This window comes from Prosopis cineraria, unplaced genomic scaffold (genome assembly GCF_029017545.1).
Source record: "Prosopis cineraria cultivar Desert tree isolate PC_DT_omini unplaced genomic scaffold, ASM2901754v1 PC163, whole genome shotgun sequence".
NCBI classification, from domain to species: Eukaryota; Viridiplantae; Streptophyta; class Magnoliopsida; order Fabales; family Fabaceae; genus Prosopis; species Prosopis cineraria.
The window spans coordinates 12,226-31,512 of NW_026555490.1; the positions used below are offsets into that span (position 1 = coordinate 12,226).

At 35.7% G+C, this 19,287-nt stretch overlaps 1 protein-coding gene across 2 annotated transcripts in view; it reads right to left on the bottom strand.

Annotated features, from left to right (window-relative positions):
• Positions 1–19,038, bottom strand: part of LOC129295664 (lysine-specific demethylase JMJ17-like) — a gene marked incomplete at its 3' end in the record, with an annotated part of 29,023 nt that extends 9,985 nt beyond the window's left edge. Inside the window, 8 exon segments of one of the 2 annotated variants that reach the window (XM_054934205.1) lie at positions 6,995–7,168; positions 8,450–8,536; positions 8,618–8,779; positions 10,488–10,624; positions 10,729–10,786; positions 13,045–13,167; positions 15,322–15,379; positions 17,574–19,038. In XM_054934205.1, the coding sequence (XP_054790180.1) occupies positions 6,995–7,168; positions 8,450–8,536; positions 8,618–8,779; positions 10,488–10,624; positions 10,729–10,786; positions 13,045–13,167; positions 15,322–15,379; positions 17,574–18,895 (2,121 nt within the window). 2 annotated transcript variants of the gene reach the window in all.
• Positions 19,039–19,287: the final 249 nt, after the last annotated feature.

Below are 19,287 nucleotides of genomic sequence, written 5' to 3' on the forward strand. Positions count from 1 at the left end.
ATACGTGTATAATATGCTTAATATCCAAATCCATGAAGAGCCAAGCCCAAGAGATGCAAACCTTAACCCAATGTAAGGAAGACTACAAATTGAGCCTCTTGCAAGCAAGGAGGCATGAAACCCTAATGAAGTCAAGGGTGGCATGATTTTAAATCCTTTATGATCCCTTGATTGTCTCCTAAATTTCCATTTTAATAGTCCTTTGATTTGATTTTCTATTTTTGAGTCTAGTCAAAGATTATAATTAATTATATTATTAATTTTTAAATTTTGTAATCTCATAATTTTAGGATCACATCTCCTAAATTATGTGGGTAAATATTTTCTCATTATTTTATATTATTTCTCTTTTTAGTATTAGGAAATTAGGGTTTTAAATTTAAGAAATGGTCTTCTCTATAATCCTATATATATTAGGCATGCTCCCTCTTGTAAACAAAATAAAAGTTGAATGAAATTATTTATTTTAAAGTTTATAACTCTTGTAAACCTTAGTACTTTGTGGTGACATCCCGTGTGAGAAACAAACGTGATCAAGAGTATGATCAACTCTTGTGGTGTCTTCGAAGGTTGAAGTTCCTAGAGGTAGGTGCTCTAGAGGATCTTATCCTTAATCATTATCCCGTTGTTTATTTCCTTTCTTTCTTTATTTTCGTCATAAATTTCATCTCTTTCTTTTTGTTCTTGTGTTTCTGTTGTGTTTCAGGGTTCTGTCCCTAAACTAGCACGATTCTGCTTCCGCGTCCCTTATCACTAGGGCAGCGCCCAAAAGAAAAAAAAAAGCCAAGAAAAAAATCCAACACTCCTAACACAAAAGAACAACAAAGAACATTAGTTTGGGCAGCAGCCACCAGTCTACTTAAATCTGCTCATCTTAGTGCCTAAGGTGCTGAAGAAAGCCAGAGCCTCTCATACCATGAGATGCACATTAGACAGGGACTTGCCTGGCCATGCCTTCGGTGTTTTTCCCTTATGTCAAGGCAAGCATCGATGCATTTGGATGCTGAAAGGGAAGGAACATCTTAAAAGCCTAAACCTTAATAAAACTTTTATTGCAGTTAAAATTAGTTAGAAGCTTTTATTTGGTAAAAATTTATTGGACCATTTCAAAAGAACCCTTAATAAAAGCTAGTCTCTATTCCCAATTTTCACTTCCCAATATAATTAATGAGAGAAATAGTTAAAATTATCAAGGGTATTTGTGAAAATCACTCATTAATGCTCCACTAAATTTTATAAAAGTTCTCATATTAAGGGAGAAATTCTTAAGCACTCCAAGAGTACCATGTCATCTGTGCCCGCCCAATACAAAGATTACAAATCATAAATGGTGGGTCCCACATTTTTTACATTTGTTGCTTTTATCTCTCAGCTTTCATCTATTCTCTCTTCATTATCTCTCTACCTTAGTTACACACTCTTCTTCATTGACAATATTCTTCACCCTTTTAATCTATTGCCAATTTTTTATTTTCTTTTTTTATTTTTTATTTTATAAATTAAAAAAAAATCATACATGCTATTTTATTTTATTAAATTAAAACTTATTCAATTACATGTGCTATCATTTTCAAAATAGTTATTCCAGTCAATCTTCAAACGTTGTGTTTTGAATTTTGTCTTAAGATTTTTCTAAATAACATTAACATCAAATATTGATGTTAAATAATTTATCATTTGAGTGAAAATTATAATTTTTTATTGTTTTACAATGCAACTAGCATATAAAAAGCAACTTACCAAGGTCAGTTAGCACAATAACGCATTCGCATCAAGAAAGTTATTTGAATCAGAAAATAGAAACATTGGATATAGTACAAGTGCTTCCCGGTGACCCAAAAACAAAAAAAAGGGCATCCTACTCTTTAGGTTCTTAGCATCAATATCTACAGCGGTCACTTTGCTCTGGAGATGTTCTCTCAGAGTTGAACTTGGCAGCAGTATGGTCAAATTTAGTGACTAGGGATGACTATGGTTGGGACATTGGGGCAGAACCGAATAGGTCAAAAGACTCAAACACATCTCTAGAACAACATGCAATATTCAATTGAATTTTTTAGTCCAATAAAATAAATGTAGTACTTTTTTTGTGAAAATTTATACAATAAAAATATAAAAAACTTGACAAGAAATTAAAAGATATTGATTGGAGTGCCTACTTGAAATTAAAATCAGTTACATCTTTAAGTATGAAACTGAAAATGCCCGTTTGGAATGCCTACTAGGAAATTGGAAGCAATTTGCAATTGAATGTTCTAGTCCAAAAGAATGGAATATGTTTTTTTTTTTTTTGAAAATTTATAAAATGAAAATTGGAAAAAGAAAAATTGACAAGAAAATAAAAGGATGAAAAGTATTTTAAATGAAGAGAGAGAGTAGTTAAAGTGGAGAGATAAGGAGAGGAGAGTGTAATTTGTGGGAAAACAGTTTTTCATTGCATTTATTTTCATCATAAGTCTACGGGTAAATGTTGATAGTATGGGGAATATTTTGCATTCATTGTAAATATCCTTGTTGCTGTATAAATCCCCATGCCTTGTAAAATGAAAATCAATCAATGAAATCATTTTCCCTCCCAAATTCCACATGATATCAGAGCCAGGTTGGCTCAAGTTAGGGTTTTTCTCTTCTAAGATGTGTTCCAACCATCATTCTCTCACGAGGGAATTGAGTGTGAAGAAGGGATGAAGGAACTAGATTTCACTACCACTCCAGGGAGGTTTGACGACCTCTGATTGACATAACCTTAGAAGTTCATCACCACCAGCTATGCATGCAAGCCACACATTCTAATCAACGATTTTGCATCAAAAGCCTCTTTCACATGTGTGATAGCGTGTGGTACCCTTTTCTCAACAACAATCATCTTCTTTGGCAATGATGAAATATATCTAGTCTCTTCCTGTAATTTCTCATGTGTGGGTACTGCATATGTGGGCTTTGATCATTGGTTATGCTCGGAACCAAAATGAACAAGCAGTAGAGACCTCAAGTGTTTAGATAGCTTTAATAGGGATACAACTCCTGGTCCAAATACTAATGTGTCTAAGCCTAGTGGATCTGGTTTGTAGTAGAGTTCTCACGTTGTTTCAAAGACTCATAATGGAACATACTCAATCTAAACGTGTTAAACCTGGAGACACAATTATTGTAGGTCCAATCTCAAATTCAGCTTTTGTCTTTTCTAGCACAAGGAGGTAACTTTCTTCAAGTCCTAAAAATCTCTCAAGACAAAATGTTGTGAATTGTTGACTCTAGAGCATCGAATCACATGACCGATTTCCATCAATTGGTTCCTACCTAAGTTCAATGTGTTGGAAAATTGACAGTTAAAATTGCATATGGTTCTCTAGCTCTTATTGCTAGAAAAGGATGTATTCATATTCCAAAGTCTGTAACTTTGAAATCTGCTCTCCATGTACCAAAATTAGCATGTAACCTATTGTTAGTTAGCCAATTGACAAAGCAATCCAATTGTTGTGCTAATTTTCTCTCATCCCATTGTGCGTTTCAAGATCTATCATCGGGGATGATGATTGGCAGAGCTAAAGAGTACAAGGGACTCTACATTCTTGAAGATGATAGAGTGAGATACCAACATCAAACCAAGGTATGCAATTCCATATCCACCTGTAAAACTAAGGATGTCATGTTATGGCATAAGAGAATAGGCTATCCAAATTTCCAGTACCTATCTCATTTGTTCCATCTCTTTGTTCAAACAATAAACTTGATGCAAAATGTGAAAGTGTGTGAATTAGCCAAACACCACAAAACATCATTACCAAAAGCAAAGTATACACCAGCCATCCCTTTTGCTACTATCCATAATGATTTTATAGATGTTCCTAATATTATTATGATGGACACTTATTATTCTTAGCTGTCATTGATTGGACTATAACCAATGGGCCAAGCATGTCAATGATTCATGGACCTATAACTCTTTATATATGCTCTACTTGTCCTATTTCAATTACTTAAAAGCTTCTATCTCCCATGGATGGTTGTAATAATTCTAGTTGGGGTATCAATGAATAACAAAGAATCTGAAGAACGTCTAAGTCATGGTAAGCCATTGTGTAGAGAAGAATGGAATTCAACCATGTTTAGTCCAAGCTATGGCTTCTATAATTGTTGATTTCATTTTTCGTGACGAGTTTCAAACTTATGTTGTTATAGTGGCTGGGAACTACATACTTCAAGTGATGGAAACAAAAAGTTCTTTGAACATGAGGACTAAGAGGCTCAACTGGAATCCACTTGTATCTTGTTTCTGATTGTGTACAATTTTATACAATTGATTGTGGTCACAATGTGATAATTGTTTCGACAACATCCGACTTCTGTTAACAATGGAAAGCAGTGTATATGGGTTAGCCTAGCAATTCCCAGTCAAATGGAAATTTGCTCTACTCGGTTGAACACAAGCTTCCGACAAAATCTATTGAAGAAATTGATATTCTAAAATGGGACACTAAGTATGGGATACAATATGGCTATAGGACAGAATAGTCAAGCATTATGCTTCCTTGAGCATGGGATCAAAATGGACTTGTACAGATGACTATAGAAGCATTGGAACCTGCTGCGATGGGAAGAAAATTCAAAAAGTCATTGAGCAAACTTAAAGCAATGAAAGTTAGGGAAGAAACCATAAGTACCAGCTTGTAATTCTCATCTTTAGTAATCAGTGAGTGAGTGATTCTATAAAGAGACCCTAAACTCTCAAATTTGGGAAGTATTGATGGATACCTAAGTAGGATGGGAAACCCTACCTCAAAAGCTAACTGTTGAAGTGGGAGAACCAACCCACTTATATACCCCATTAAGCATCCCATACTATTCAATGTGGGACTTGGTAACCCATACTACCAAGTCTCTATCAATTGGCCCCCCATGGAAAGCCAGCGTCCCGACGGCTACACTCCACAGCACCTAACTCAGTCTCCTTCCGGTCAGAATCCTCTATGGGTAGCCCTTTCCGAAACCGCCGACAACGAGGCTCTGATACCAATTGATGGATACCTAAGTAGGATGGGGAACCCTACCTCAAAAGCTAGCTGTTGAAGTGGGAGAACCAACCCACTTATATACCCCATTAAGCATCCCATACTACTCAATGTGGGACTTGGTATCCCACACTACCAAGTCTCTATCATGTTCTCTTTCACTTTCTTTTTCTTGCAGATGCAGTTCTTTGCCCTCCCTCTCTCCCAAATCCTTTGGGTAGTTTAAAAATTTTCAAATTCAAAGACAATGAAAAGGAGATAAGAAATGAAAATGGGAATAGAACGAAAGGGTTATTGTGGCTGATATTTCATATAACTAGGGTGTAGAAGGAATTTAAAATTATAGAATAATTATAATAAAATATGAATCCAAATGATTGATTCGGCTAAAATCTAAATCCCCCTACATCCGCATGCAGTATTAGGTAATTAAAGTTAGTTGAAACAATAGTACCAACAACAACAACAAGCCTTTATCCCACTAGGTGGGGTCGGCTACATGGATTGCAAGACGCCATTGTGCTCTATCATTTATTAAGCTTTTAGAAATATTATTAATTAAGAGATCACGTTCAACAACTTCCAAGAGTGTTCTCTTAGGCCTTCCTCTACCTCTCTTAATCGGACTCAAAGTTATATGTTCCACTCTTCTCACTGGTGCCTCCCTTGGTCTTCTTTGTACATGCCCAAACCATCTCAACCGATTTTCTACCATTTTTTCCTCAATAGGTGCCACCCTCACTTTTTCACGTATGTGCTCATTTCGAATTTTATCTTTACGTGTATGTCCGCACATCCATCGTAACATTCTCATCTCTGCTACTCCAACTTTATGCTCTTGCTGTCCCGTTAGAGCCCAGCATTCACTACTATATAACATTGCCGGTCTGATAGCAGTACGATAAAACTTTCCTTTAAGTTTATTAGGCACCTTACGGTCACAAATAACTCCTTTAGCTTTTCTCCAATTAAACCACCCAGCTTGAATTCTATGTGAAATATCTCCACTGATTTCGCCATCATTTTGGATAATGGCTCCCAAATATCTAAACTTTTCCACTTGAGGTATAATTTGATCTCCCAATTTCACTTCCAAATTATTTTCGAATAGTCCTTTATCAAATTTACAATATAAATATTCCGTCTTACTTCTACTCAGACGAAAACCTTTCGACTCCAATGTCCTCCTCCATAACTCAAGTTTGCAATTAACCTCTTCTCTTGTCTCTGCTATAAGAACTATATCATCCGCGAAGAGCATACATTTCGGGATTTCCTCTTGAATATGTTCCGTCAAAACATTTAAAATCAAGTTGAACAAATAAGGACTCAGAGATGATCCCTGATGTAGCCCAATCTTTATAGGAAAATCCTTTGTTTGACCACTAGGCGTTCTTATACTAGTTTTTACCCCCTCATACATATCTTGTATGGCTTTAATATAAGCAATCCGTACTCCCTTTTTTCCAACGCTTTCCAAAGCACTTCTCTTGGTATACGGTCATAAGCTTTTTCCAAATCAATAAAAACCATGTGTAGATCTTTATCTTTACAACGATACTTTTCCATTAATCCCCTTAGTAGATAAATCGCCTCTGTAGTTGATCTACCTGGCATAAAACCAAGTTGAAACAATAGTACCATTTAAATAAATCTTAGTAGACCTTGTGTGTTCACAAGTCATTATAAAGACTAAAGGCATTGCCACTGCTTAAGTCTAACACTTCAATAACAAACTATTGAGACACGAACGATACCCCTATTAACAAGTCATAATCAATTTCAAGGTCATGCAATTCAATAGCATGATTGAATCAAGTGGGGAGGGCAAACAGAGCATGCCAATCATAGAAGAACAACACAGTCAAACATATAGAAGCAAAGACAACCCTAAATTTTAATTGCAAATGTAACTTCTGGAAACAAGTACATAATAGTGTAAAGTTTAAAAAACAAAGAGAAGGGGAGAAAAATTATACAACCTTTTTTGTCAAAGTGCCCGGACATGAAGAGTGCTTTCTTATATTCCTAAACAGTGCTTTATCATCAGAAGTATAATTGTCCACAGAAAGTGCCAAGTCATGCAATTCTGCAAGTGAGTGACGATAGAGAAGACGTAGTTTTACAGTTTTACACTCACAAAGATGTTCCCAGTGCTGCAAAAGAGACACATCAATATTCAATTCACTGAAAAATCAGCATTCCTATGGAACAAATCCAACACTATTCAGATCCAAGAAACTTAAACATGTTAAACTGGCCTTCAAATATTGTAATATATGAATTCCTAATTCCGAATGACAAGGTCATTGACTGGGAATTCAATATCTACAAGAAGAAAACCAAATCAGAAGAACTGAGTCGGAATTCAAAATGTATCAACAGGAAAATGCAGGATGCATTGCTGGAAACACCTGTCTTGTTCCATTTTCTTCTTTGCATAATACAAGGAGTACAAATTCTTATTGTTGTTCGTCTTCCTTTTGTTTTAATTAGTTCATCTTTATTTCATCTTTTAATTCAAAGTCCAAATATTGATTTGCATGATACAAGGATGTTTGGCGTCTTGATAAGACCTGCATTTGTTCAACCAGCCCTTGAGATTTCTTGGCTATTAATCTCGTCTTGGGAGGCAAAAGGAGCTTAAAGTTCAAAGACAAGGTCCTATTTTTGATGGTTAGTAGTGTCTTTGGTTAGAACCAAATGCTAGAATAGTTAAGCAATATCTTCCCCTGCAGTTTTTGGTTTTTGGGTTTCTGTGTCCTCCATGTGGGGTACAGCTTATGGTTTGTTCACATATCCCTTTAGAAAACTTTTATGCTGAAGAGTAAGGGTTGTTACTTTTCATTATTTTTCCTTCTGTTTGAGGAGGACCTCTTGTCCTTTATTCATGTACTCTGTTCTGCAGTTCTCTCTTCTCATTAACAAATTTCTTTTCTATCTAAAAAATGTGGCTGGATATTTAACCTTACATTCTAGTTTCCCAAGTTGCTTCCTCAAACCCAAGACAATAATAGCGATCCCCCAATTTAATGGGTGATATTCAAACCTGTTACTGAATTAGAACTCATAAAATGATCATAAAACAGGAAAAAAATCCACAAATTATACTGCACCCAACGACATAGAAATTAATAAAAAACCCCCAGTTTTTTTTTGGACCCATGTAGATATCTGTGATGATAAAAGTACTAAGAATTTTTTAGTGAGTTTACATCAATGGAGCAGTGCACTATGCTTACAATATTTCCTCCATTCAAGGGTTTTGAAACTGTTGACATGCATAACTTAACCGAGAATAATTAACTTTGAACTTGCATAAATAAGACACAGGTCTAGTTTAACTTTTCTTCTTGAATTTGACATTCATAAAATGGAAAAAGATAAAAGATCATGGTAAGCAAACACATTTTCAGTAGAGGAAATAATTTATTTACCTCCAGACATACAAAAGAAGATGGCCTGCAGCTGCACACAACAGCTGAAAGATATAGACATTGCTGGCAAATAATGCATGACGGATCCTACAAAAGACAACAGTAATAACAATTACAATGGATGAAGTTATAAACACATGTGTTGCCATCGGTTTAAACAGACCATACCTCTTCAGTTCCAACATATTGAGGATATTGCCGACAAGCCATGCAAGATGATTTGACAATACCATTTTTCCAGAGCTTTTCTCTCCATGATTTCTCTTTATCATATATGCGAAGCAATTCTTTCTTCAAATAAGGAGATGCTCTGGTATCAATGTCACTGTACTGAGCACGATAAGACAATCAAACAAGAAGTTTTAGATTGCTAAAAAGCTTGAGATTTGACAAACCAACCAACAATTTGTCCAAAGAAAAAAAGACAAACCAACCAACAAACAAAATCAAATAAAATTTAATATTATAAAGATAAAATTCAAATTATACCTCAAGTGGAAAAGTTTAGATATTTGGGAGCCATTATTCAAAATGATGGCGAAATCAGTGGAGATATTTTACATAGAATTCAAGCTGGGTGGTTTAATTGGAGAAAAGCTAAAGGAGTTATTTGTGACCGTAAGGTGCCTAATAAACTTAAAGGAAAGTTTTATCGTACTGCTATCAGACCGGCAATGTTATATAGTAGTGAATGCTGGGCTCTAACGGGACAGCAAGAGCATAAAGTTGGAGTAGCAGAGATGAGAATGTTACGATGGATGTGCGGACATACACGTAAAGATAAAATTCGAAACGAGCACATACGTGAAAAAGTGAGGGTGGCACCTATTGAGGAAAAAATGGTAGAAAATCGGTTGAGATGGTTTGGGCATGTACAAAGAAGACCAAGGGAGGCACCAGTGAGAAGAGTGGAACATATAACTTTGAGTCCGATTAAGAGAGGTAGAGGAAGGCCTAAGAGAACACTCTTGGAAGTTGTTGAACGTGATCTCTTAATTAATAATATTCTAAAAGCTTAATAAATGATAGAACACAATGGCGTCTTGCAATCCATGTAGCCGACCCCACCTAGTGGGATAAAGGCTTGTTGTTGTTGTTGTTGTTTATTATAAAGATAAAATAGAAAAACCAATACAAGAATTCTTTATTTCTTCAAAAATATGAAGAAAAGATCGTAAACCAAAAATTCAAAATAGTGGTGCAATACAGCGTAAAACTAAAACCCCAATAGCAATTAAGAAAATAGGCTAATGGCAACAATGTGTTTCCCCTACAAAGGGGGTCCTAACAATATGCCTGAATTTCCCCTTCCTCACCACCATTTATGTAACAGAAACAGCAAGCGCTACACTGCATTATAGAATAAACTGACAGGATACATTGCTATGATAAATTTTTATCATGTTAAATTAAAGATACCAATATTATTCTCCTTTTGATAACTTACAATATCATCTAAGGCCATCAATTGGGCTAGATGCATAAATTTTTAAAATCAATCATTCTAAAGTCAGTGGCATAAAAATAATAAAACACAGACACACATGAAGTTCATAACCTTACCTATAAGAAAATACCCAACAAATTAAAATTAAGGGGGAAGTGAGAAAAAGAGGAGGCATTAATCAGCTAAAATCCAAAACTGAACAATTGAAAATAGAACAACAGGCAAAGAGTAGATAAGATATCATCAGGAAATAATAGCTGTTCACATAACCCAATACAGGATCATCAATTATGAATACACTGTTTGATAATTAAAGAAAAAAAGAATACATTTGGAGGTAGCAAAAACCAACATTCAGAAGGTCTCTTCTTAAAGGTTCTATTAACATGGCATTCTGCAACTGAAAATAGCTGCTAATGAGGAAAAAACTTTACTCGCTCAAACACAAATATCTCAAGCTCATGCGTAGAAAACAAAATATTGTGGTCATGAGAGCAGAAAAAAATTGCACACTTCAAAATAATAGGCTTTACATTCCTAACGAATAAACTATTATTTCAAAACACACAAGATATCAGAAAATGTTTAAACCTGGGCGACTACACAAAGAAGCTCCTCATGAGACAAGACAGCAGCTTTGTGATATCGCTGGTAGAGATCAGCTCCAAATGCACCATAAGGTAGCCAGTCAGCAGGGGCAAAATTAACTGCCTCTGCACAATTTAAACCTGAAAATGCAACCAACCTGGTATGTTATTCCACAATACAAGACATGATGTACATTAGATTGTGTATAAGTTGGTCACCAAGGATCAGGGACATAACACTATACCAAGATTAAAACCGCCATGGTAAGATCTGGGAAAGGTAATGACAAAATTCCCAGGCTCCTGACAAGTATCAAGAATGAAAAGAATCATGACAAAGGTTCAATATACATGAAGAGAATACAATGAACATTAAAACCAATAGTGCTGCTGTTATGTTTCTGAGCAAACATGCTGTTATGTAATAAATAAATAAATCAATCAATAAATAATATTAGTTAAAGGGATTAATAGGTAGTTAGGATAGTTACTTAGGGGTGTCAGGTATAGGCCATAAAAGGGCACCCAAAGGACTGTTGTAATCAGTTTTGGAAATAATAGACTTGAATTCCCTATTTCTATCTTCCTCTCCAGTCTCTTTCTCTATCTATTTCCTCTTTTTCCTTCCTTTTTCTCTAATTATTATGCATCAGTGGTATCAAAGCCACTCCTTCCTCAAACCAGAGGGCAGGGCTCTGAAATCAATGGGGCAACTAGCAGATGATATTCAAGAAGCATTCTTCCAGTTGTCAAGACAATTAACCTGATATCCAAGGTCAATTGCAGAAGATAGAGAGGATGTTATGCTCCCAAGAATGCCTAAGTTGGCCAAGTAGCAAGGTTGTGTGGCCAAGTACAATTATGCTTTCGACACCATCACCAGCAACTACATGTTTTCTAAAGGCGATTTGATTGATATGTATGTGGTGGCCTTCAAGAAGAAATAGTAGAAGGGTATGGCTTTTCAAACCCATCACCCTAAATGATGCCAAAAGTTTTGCACAGAGACAAGAGAACTTCTTATGGTGGAACATTAAGCACCAATCAATTGGACAACGGGATAGGGCCAAGAATGTTGAAGAAGGTGGGTTTGGTTTAATCATCTCTGTGACAGACCCAAGAGAGTTCAAAACTGAGCAAGAAAACTCCGTTTATAAAAAAGATAAGGGGTCTTGTTCATTCACATCCCAAGAAGTATGTGACAAGGTTCAACAATCCTTAGTGCATGATGCTAACGTCGCGAAAGGGCTCCAGTGTATTCTAGACATTGAGCAAGGTAATTTCAAGGAGACCCAAGGAAGGCCGACGTCATCCGTATCAGCTAGAGGGGTCATCGCCGTCACTTAGCCTTTGCACCTTGAAGCTGATATGAGTTGAGTTGTTCAAGAAGTTTTGAAATAGCAATTCAGTCAAGTTGCAGACTTTTTCTCATCCTAGGTCCCTCGTGATCATAGGCTTTTAACCTTATCTACTCTTGGTTTTCCAAACTCACTGCAGCTGTCTCCTTGGTTTCATCTATCATGGCCTCTGCATACTTCCTTAGCATTGTCTGTCTTCATTTCTTCATCGCTGTCTCTATTTCATTTGCACAGCCAAAAGTCTCTGCAAAGTCAGGGCTGTGTTCGAGCTCCAAGAAAGAGAGAGAAGTTTGCAAGAATGAGAAATGCAGAAGTTTTCGAGAAAGAAAGAAAGTTTCTTGTTTTTTCTGCTCAGAGAATCACATGGGTGCATGTTTTAGGTGTTGACGTGGCTTGGTTAATGTGGTGGTAGTATGATATTCTTAAGTCTAGAAGGGAAAAAAAAAGGAGGAATAGCCAGAATCTGTACTGGGTCAGACCTAAAAGGCCCAATAACTCACCTAATACCTACTGTCTACTGGATTCATGTGCCTATGGACGTATCTCACATGCTTTAACTTTAAATAAGGCCAGAGAGACCTATAGTCAATTTACTTGTCTTCTTCAAGATTACAATTGGGTTTTCTGAGGATTTTTTTTGTACTTGACCCTTGAGGGCAAGGGTCTTCTGGGAAAGGAGTATTGTTATGTAATAAATAAATAAATAATATTAGTTAAAGGGGTTAATAGGTAGTTAGGATAGCTACTTAAGGGTGTCAGGTATAGGCTATAAAAGAGCATCAAAAGGACCGTTGTAATCAGTTTTGGAAATAATGGACTTGAGTTCCCAAATTCTATCTTCCTCTCTAATCTCTTCTCTCTCTGTTTCCTCTATTTCCTCTCTTTCCTTACCTTTTCTCTAATTATTATGCATCACATGCATAGAAGGTAATTATAATGCAAAGCTACTATCATAACTCAAACAGTCAAATTACTTTCATATGGACAAAGTCAGGACAACATGTGAACTAGAAACAAAATGGATCTTCAATGATGTCTATTTCCATCTACTACACAAACTTTGGAGTGCTCATTATATGTTCCTATTTTACGATTTACAACAACTAAACCACTTGTGCTCTAATTTAATAGCTTCCACAAAACCCTGCACTTTCAATAAAAAACACAAACGCAAAACTGTAATATGACAAGGCCATATGAAACCTGAATTATGCTGTAGACTGGAACTCCATTTTTTTGCAAAACAGATGGGTTTAACATTGTTACAAGCTGAAAAAGCAGATCTGGTTGTGCATCAAAAAGATCAGGAAGACTGCTTCTCATCACCTAAAACAAAGTGGACCATTTTATGGAGAGCCATGTTTGAGAATCAAAACAGAAAGTAAATTGCCAGAACAAACTAAAAATTAAGGAAGCAATAGTTAATAAAAAAGAAGAGGAAAAAACGTAGACCAGGTAATAATCAACTGATAGTAGAAATCAACTTCAGCAGGTAACATTTGATAGAAAAGCAATAGTAGATATAACTAAAAGCCTTAAGTGAACCTATTTTGCACATGCATACCAGTGGCAGAGTTGGTATTCATTTATTTTTGCGCATGTGTGTGGATTTTTTTTTTTCTAGACAGGCACGTACTATATAGTGTGAGACATAGTTTGCATTCTGTTATGACATGTGTCAAATGTATATTATTTGTGGGTGATAACAAAATCTATTATATATTCACACACACACCAGGGATTGTCCCATATTGAGCATCTTGACTACTCCCCTCGTTTTTTCTAGTATATTCAGTTGTGTTCCTGTGCCTTTGGTTTGACTGGTAGGATACACAATAGCAAGGAAGGAAAACACCAAAAGAAAACAGAAGTTGAAAAATATAAAGCAAGTATTAGATGTCATTTTGCCCTCCATGCCTTTTTTTCACCTCATCAAGTAAGGATTTTAATACAAAAATGAGCCTTATCCCATTAAGTAGTCCTGTCAATCCATTGGAAATGTTCACACATCTCAAAATTTATTTGTATAAATAATAACAGCCTCATAATTTATTTGTTAAAGCAATTTGCTACAAATACGACATATGATGTAAGGTGGTTATACATTTAAACAAATATATCTTGTGATATGTACTCACTTGCGATGCAAAACCCTCCGCCCAAAAGCTAGCTACTAAGAGGAGGAAACAAGCCCACTTAAATACCCTAGACAGTATCTCATACTACTCAATGTGAAGGACTTGGCATCCCATACAACCTAAATCTCCACCAATTGCTCCCCTTGGAGAGTCGATGTCTCAATGGCTACAATCCATGACTCTTCACTCAATCAAACCTCACTCAATTTCCTTGCCAATCAAAACCCTCCAACGACCAAGACTCTTCATGATAGGATATAGAATTAATTAGATTTAAAATTTAAGATTCTTATTTTCTTAGATGATCTTAGAATTTGATTTGAATAAATGTAATCTTTTAGATTACTAAGTTATCTTTTAAATTATTTTAGAGTATTTGCATTTAATTATTAGAATTTATATTGAATAAGAATTGTTATTACCTTGCCTCTCCTCTGAATTTCCCTTTTCCCTTATCTTCTCCCTTTTCCCTCCCTCGTTCTGCATCAATTAGTATCAGAGTCTAGTTCCCACCTCATTTCTACTAACAAACTTTCCCTAAAAGATCTTCTTAAAGCCATATCACTTTAACTACTCACAAGACACAAGATTTTACATATTCAACTCATTGTCAAAAGCTAGATCGTCCATATCCACCAATCAAATCTTCAAACCACCATCATCGTTGTGTCCCGCCTTAAAACGCTATCTATCTATCAAAGATCATTACTAGACATTGCTCCACATGCCATCACATGCTGACCACGGAATCTCCTATTCACATCTTGCTTCCCTAGAGCAATCATCAATTGTACTCTCTAGATGAGAGTTTCTTCAAAATGGGGAAAAATGATGGGATACAAAATTAATTAGATTTAAGATTTTTACTCTATTAGAATGATCTTAGGATTTGACATGAATAAATGTAATCTTTTAGATTATTAGGTTATCTTTTAAATTACTTTAGAATATTTGCATTTAATTATTAGGATTTATGGAATATTCTGCTTTTAATACATTATTTCTAGGGTTAGGTTGAAAGCTATAAATAGCACCTCAACTCATTTGCTTTATTACCTTGTCTCTCCTCAAAATTTCTCTTTCCTCTATATTCTCTTTACTCTCTTTGTCTACTCTTTTCTCTTATATTCTCCCTCTTCCCATCCCCGTTCTGCATCACTTTGTAGTTATCCCTTTCCAAAACTATCACCAATGAACTCGAATGCCAATTGGTATGTGTTTAAGTGGGATGGGAAACCAACTATCTCATGAACATCTATTTCAAGGGATGCCTGAAAATTGTATAATTTTTCTTCATGGAGAAAATAATATAATAAAAACATCATAAGAATCCAAGACCTACCTTCTCAAAAGCACCGGCTTCACTACCAGGAACACTGTACCAGCATTTTGGCTCTCCCCTAGAACATCAAAGAAATCAGATCCAAATCCAGAAGGGGAAAACTCAAAAGAGACATGTTGTACTTTAAAATTATTAATATTGACCCTATGAAAGAAACATATGGTAGTCACTAGATATTGGACTTCCCATATTATAGCTCAAGAATAAGCAGAGTCAGCAAAATGGGGCAGAATAAATATCATGGAGTGGGTCATGAGAGTTGCATCAACTATTAATCAAGCATGCAAGTAACATTAAATTCTTCACTGTGCAAATTGATGCTGTGAGGCACATTTGGACCTTTATGAACATAAAGGCCTCCCAATTGGGTGTCCAGACCTTTATAGAAGTTGCAAATATAAAATGCACATCGTGTCAAGCATTGAAAACCGATATTCACATCAAAATGTAGAAACACTCCCAAACACAAAATTAAAGAAGATGTCACGCAATACTCCTATTAAAGAGCAATTTCCATAAGAAACCAGAATCTATTTGTGTAATGAACCTAAAGAACTACAAGTTTTTGTTGACTGCCAATGATAAGGATACAAAAATCAAAGTAATTTGCTCCTTGTTACTCATAATAACTCAAAAATAAAACTTACAAGATTTGTCAGAAAGCTACAATCATTTGCCTCCTATAAGCATTCCACTTTCCAATCCCTCAACGGTTAAAGAAACAAGTTAACCACAAAAAGACATGGACACACATGGAAAGGATATTCTTAAGAAAATCATTAGAATGAAATAAGATAACACAAAAAGAAGAAAAAGAAGAAGCCTTATCCCATTAGATGGAGTCGGCTACATAAATTGTATGATACCATTATACTCTATCACTTACCAAGCGTTTAGGAATGTTATTGACTAAGAAATCTTGGTCAACAAATTCCGTAAGTGTTTTTTTTTTTTTTTTGCCTTCCTCTACCCCTCTTAACAGAACAAAATAAGATAATATATAAATTAAATGCCATGCATTTGACAAGAAAGATGATATCAAGTTTATCTAAAATCAAATTAATGAATCACTGCAAATAATTCTTTGGCAGAGCTAAATGTTTTTTTCATCGATTAAGCAATATACGAGTGTTAATCCCCCAATGAAAATAACAGTAACAATGAGACTTTTCACTGCCCTAATGCCATATAACTATAGATGTTCCAACTTATAAGCATTCTTTCATTTGCATTGCAACATCTTTAAAGATGTTGAGAGATGAATTTCACACAAGGCAAATGAAAAGGGTTTCTGAAACAATAACCCCCTTCCATGCACATCCCCACTCTCCATTATATTATACTGCCCCAATTTCTCTTCTAAGAATCCCTCACTTTTTTACATGTTACCAATTCTCCCACTACTATCAACATTTCCAACTAATGTTGCCCACTAAAAAATTCTCCACTCATGCTGGGCAGCATTAATGGTCTCAGTTTTACTGTTTTAGGTATAAACAGATCAGAACTTAACTTGGAAAATTAGTAGAATATTTTGCTCAAGAATAGATTAGTTTGGTGCCTTTGGCAGAGTACTCCATGCCCTACAGACCAATTAGTAGAGTTGTGTGTGTTTTGTGAAGAAAATAAAAAGAGTTGTGTGTTTAAGATTCTTGCATTCATCTCTGTAATATGAGTTACTATTATATTTTCTATATTTGCTTGTGTGAGTTTGGGGTTCTCTTAGTTTCATGCATAGAAGCAACATGACTGCTCGTGGAAGTAGAATTTCATAAAGTACTTTTTACATTCAAACATAAAAAGGAAGTTCTATGTATAGATTGCTCATTTGGACTTCTTTCAATCATTGAGAAAGGCTGCTTAATATGCATTTTACATTTGTTTTGACCCTATATGGTTGTATTGATTCAATAACAATAAGTGATACATTATTTTGACCTGGAACTTTACGTGATGCATTTCAAGTATACATAAGCAGCTGATCAATTTGATATTATTATATCTTCCCCTATAGAATCAAATGCAAGATCTTATTATCATGACATCATATAATTGACAAGCATGCTTCATCTTTCACCAGGGATAGCAAGTCTATAGTAACTTGAACTAGTTAAATCCTATATCTAAACACAGGAAAAAGTTTCATATTTATAGACATAACATAATTTAGTTTTCCTCTGCTAGAAAATCAAACAACAATTATATGAGATAAAGTTAAAAGGAAAACAACAGTAAAAGAAATTGCAGCATACCAGTGTAGATAATTTATTGAGTAAAAGCAATGATCCTCAAAATGCCAGCAAAAGGATGAGAATAGCATCCCAATATACAGCCAGGGTACCATCACCCCCGTGATATTATGATGAACAGCTCGAAGCATTGACCCTTTCAATTTAGGCAAATTGTTAAGATTCCATGGGTTAGAAGAGTACTCATCCCATAATTTTGAATCAATTGGCTCTGGTTTCTGATCAGTTGAGCGTGGAAAACCACTTCCAAAGACAGATGTATCCAAATCACTTCCATACATAACCTCAACTTCACCAACCAATCCCTCTACAATTTCCCAAAATTTCTTCTCTATCTGCACCCTAGAAACAGGTCCTGGTCCAAACCATCTCCTCCTTGACCGATCAGCCACACGTCTAAAGGCTTCCAAAGTGTATTGCTTACCAGGCACAAAACCAAAGCTGTCTCTGTCAGAATTCAAGCAATTAAAGCAATACCAGTTTCCTGGAGGAATTTGCTTCAAGGGTGGAGACAGACAATATATATGCCAGCCCTTGTCACACCTATCACACAAAAGCATTACGTCCCCATGCAAACCACTTCTACATTGCTCACAAATCTGGTCATGTTCTTCCTCCTGCACTTTACAATCCTTAACTTTCAAACAATCAACACTTCTTCTTATCCTCTTGGATCCTGAAGATCGAATGCCATGATCACTTTGTTCATCCTCAAGCATGCCTTTCTTGCCTGTCTGTTGATTCAGCCGACTATAGAAATTCTCATAATCATACAAATGTTCAGAGTACAACTGAGATAGGACGTGCTTTGCACAGTCGGTAATTTTTCTACTTGGCCCTACAAACCGTGAAACATCCCCCCATTTCTTTTCCCTCACAACCTTATCATATCCACCATATCTCTTAACAGCATTAAACAGTTTGCACAAGTCCAGTTCTTCCCCTTCAAATACAATTTTCTTCCTTGACTTTTTACCGCATTGATCCTCTAAAAACCTAGAGTACTCCAACTCAAAAGTCTTGGAGTCACAAGCTGCAGGACGAGCCTGTAACTTGTGAATTTCCTGTGTTTTAGTGGGGAAAGTAAAAAAATCTAGATCCAAAGCAAATGGGGGTTTCCAACTCTTTGGTGGTACAATCTTACAAATTCCATATGGCTCAGCCTCAGGTCTAATCTTATAAATATAATCCAACGGGTCTCTGAACTCGTCCTCGGTGGGAAAATATACAGGCCCTGACGGTATACTCACTGACCCAGACGATGAAACACTGAGACTCTGTCCTGCTACACCTTTTTCCACAGCCCTAGGTCTACCTTTCCCCATTTGAATCACCCCGAATTCATAACTCAATATAGCATGCACGGAAAAACTCACACTTTCGAGGACCTGAAACTTACATTCACAGAGAAGGAGACCATGGAAGAATTTCGAGGGAAGATCTAGTTGGAAAGGCGTCACAGTAATTGGATTTTATATTAATTGAAAGAAATCACCAAATTTCCCATTTGCCGCATGTTCTATCGGGTCGGATTCTAATACCCGAATAAATAGCCATGTTTTTCGTCGTTTTCCTCAAGTTTTTTGGTTATTTTTCGAAAAATCCACGCTTGAGCCTTGAGCCCGCTGGGGCGGTTGTACATTAATATGTTTGTTTTTGGACGTTGGACAACGTTCATTTCTTTTTTAGATATTTTAAATCAACCTTTAATTTTTAA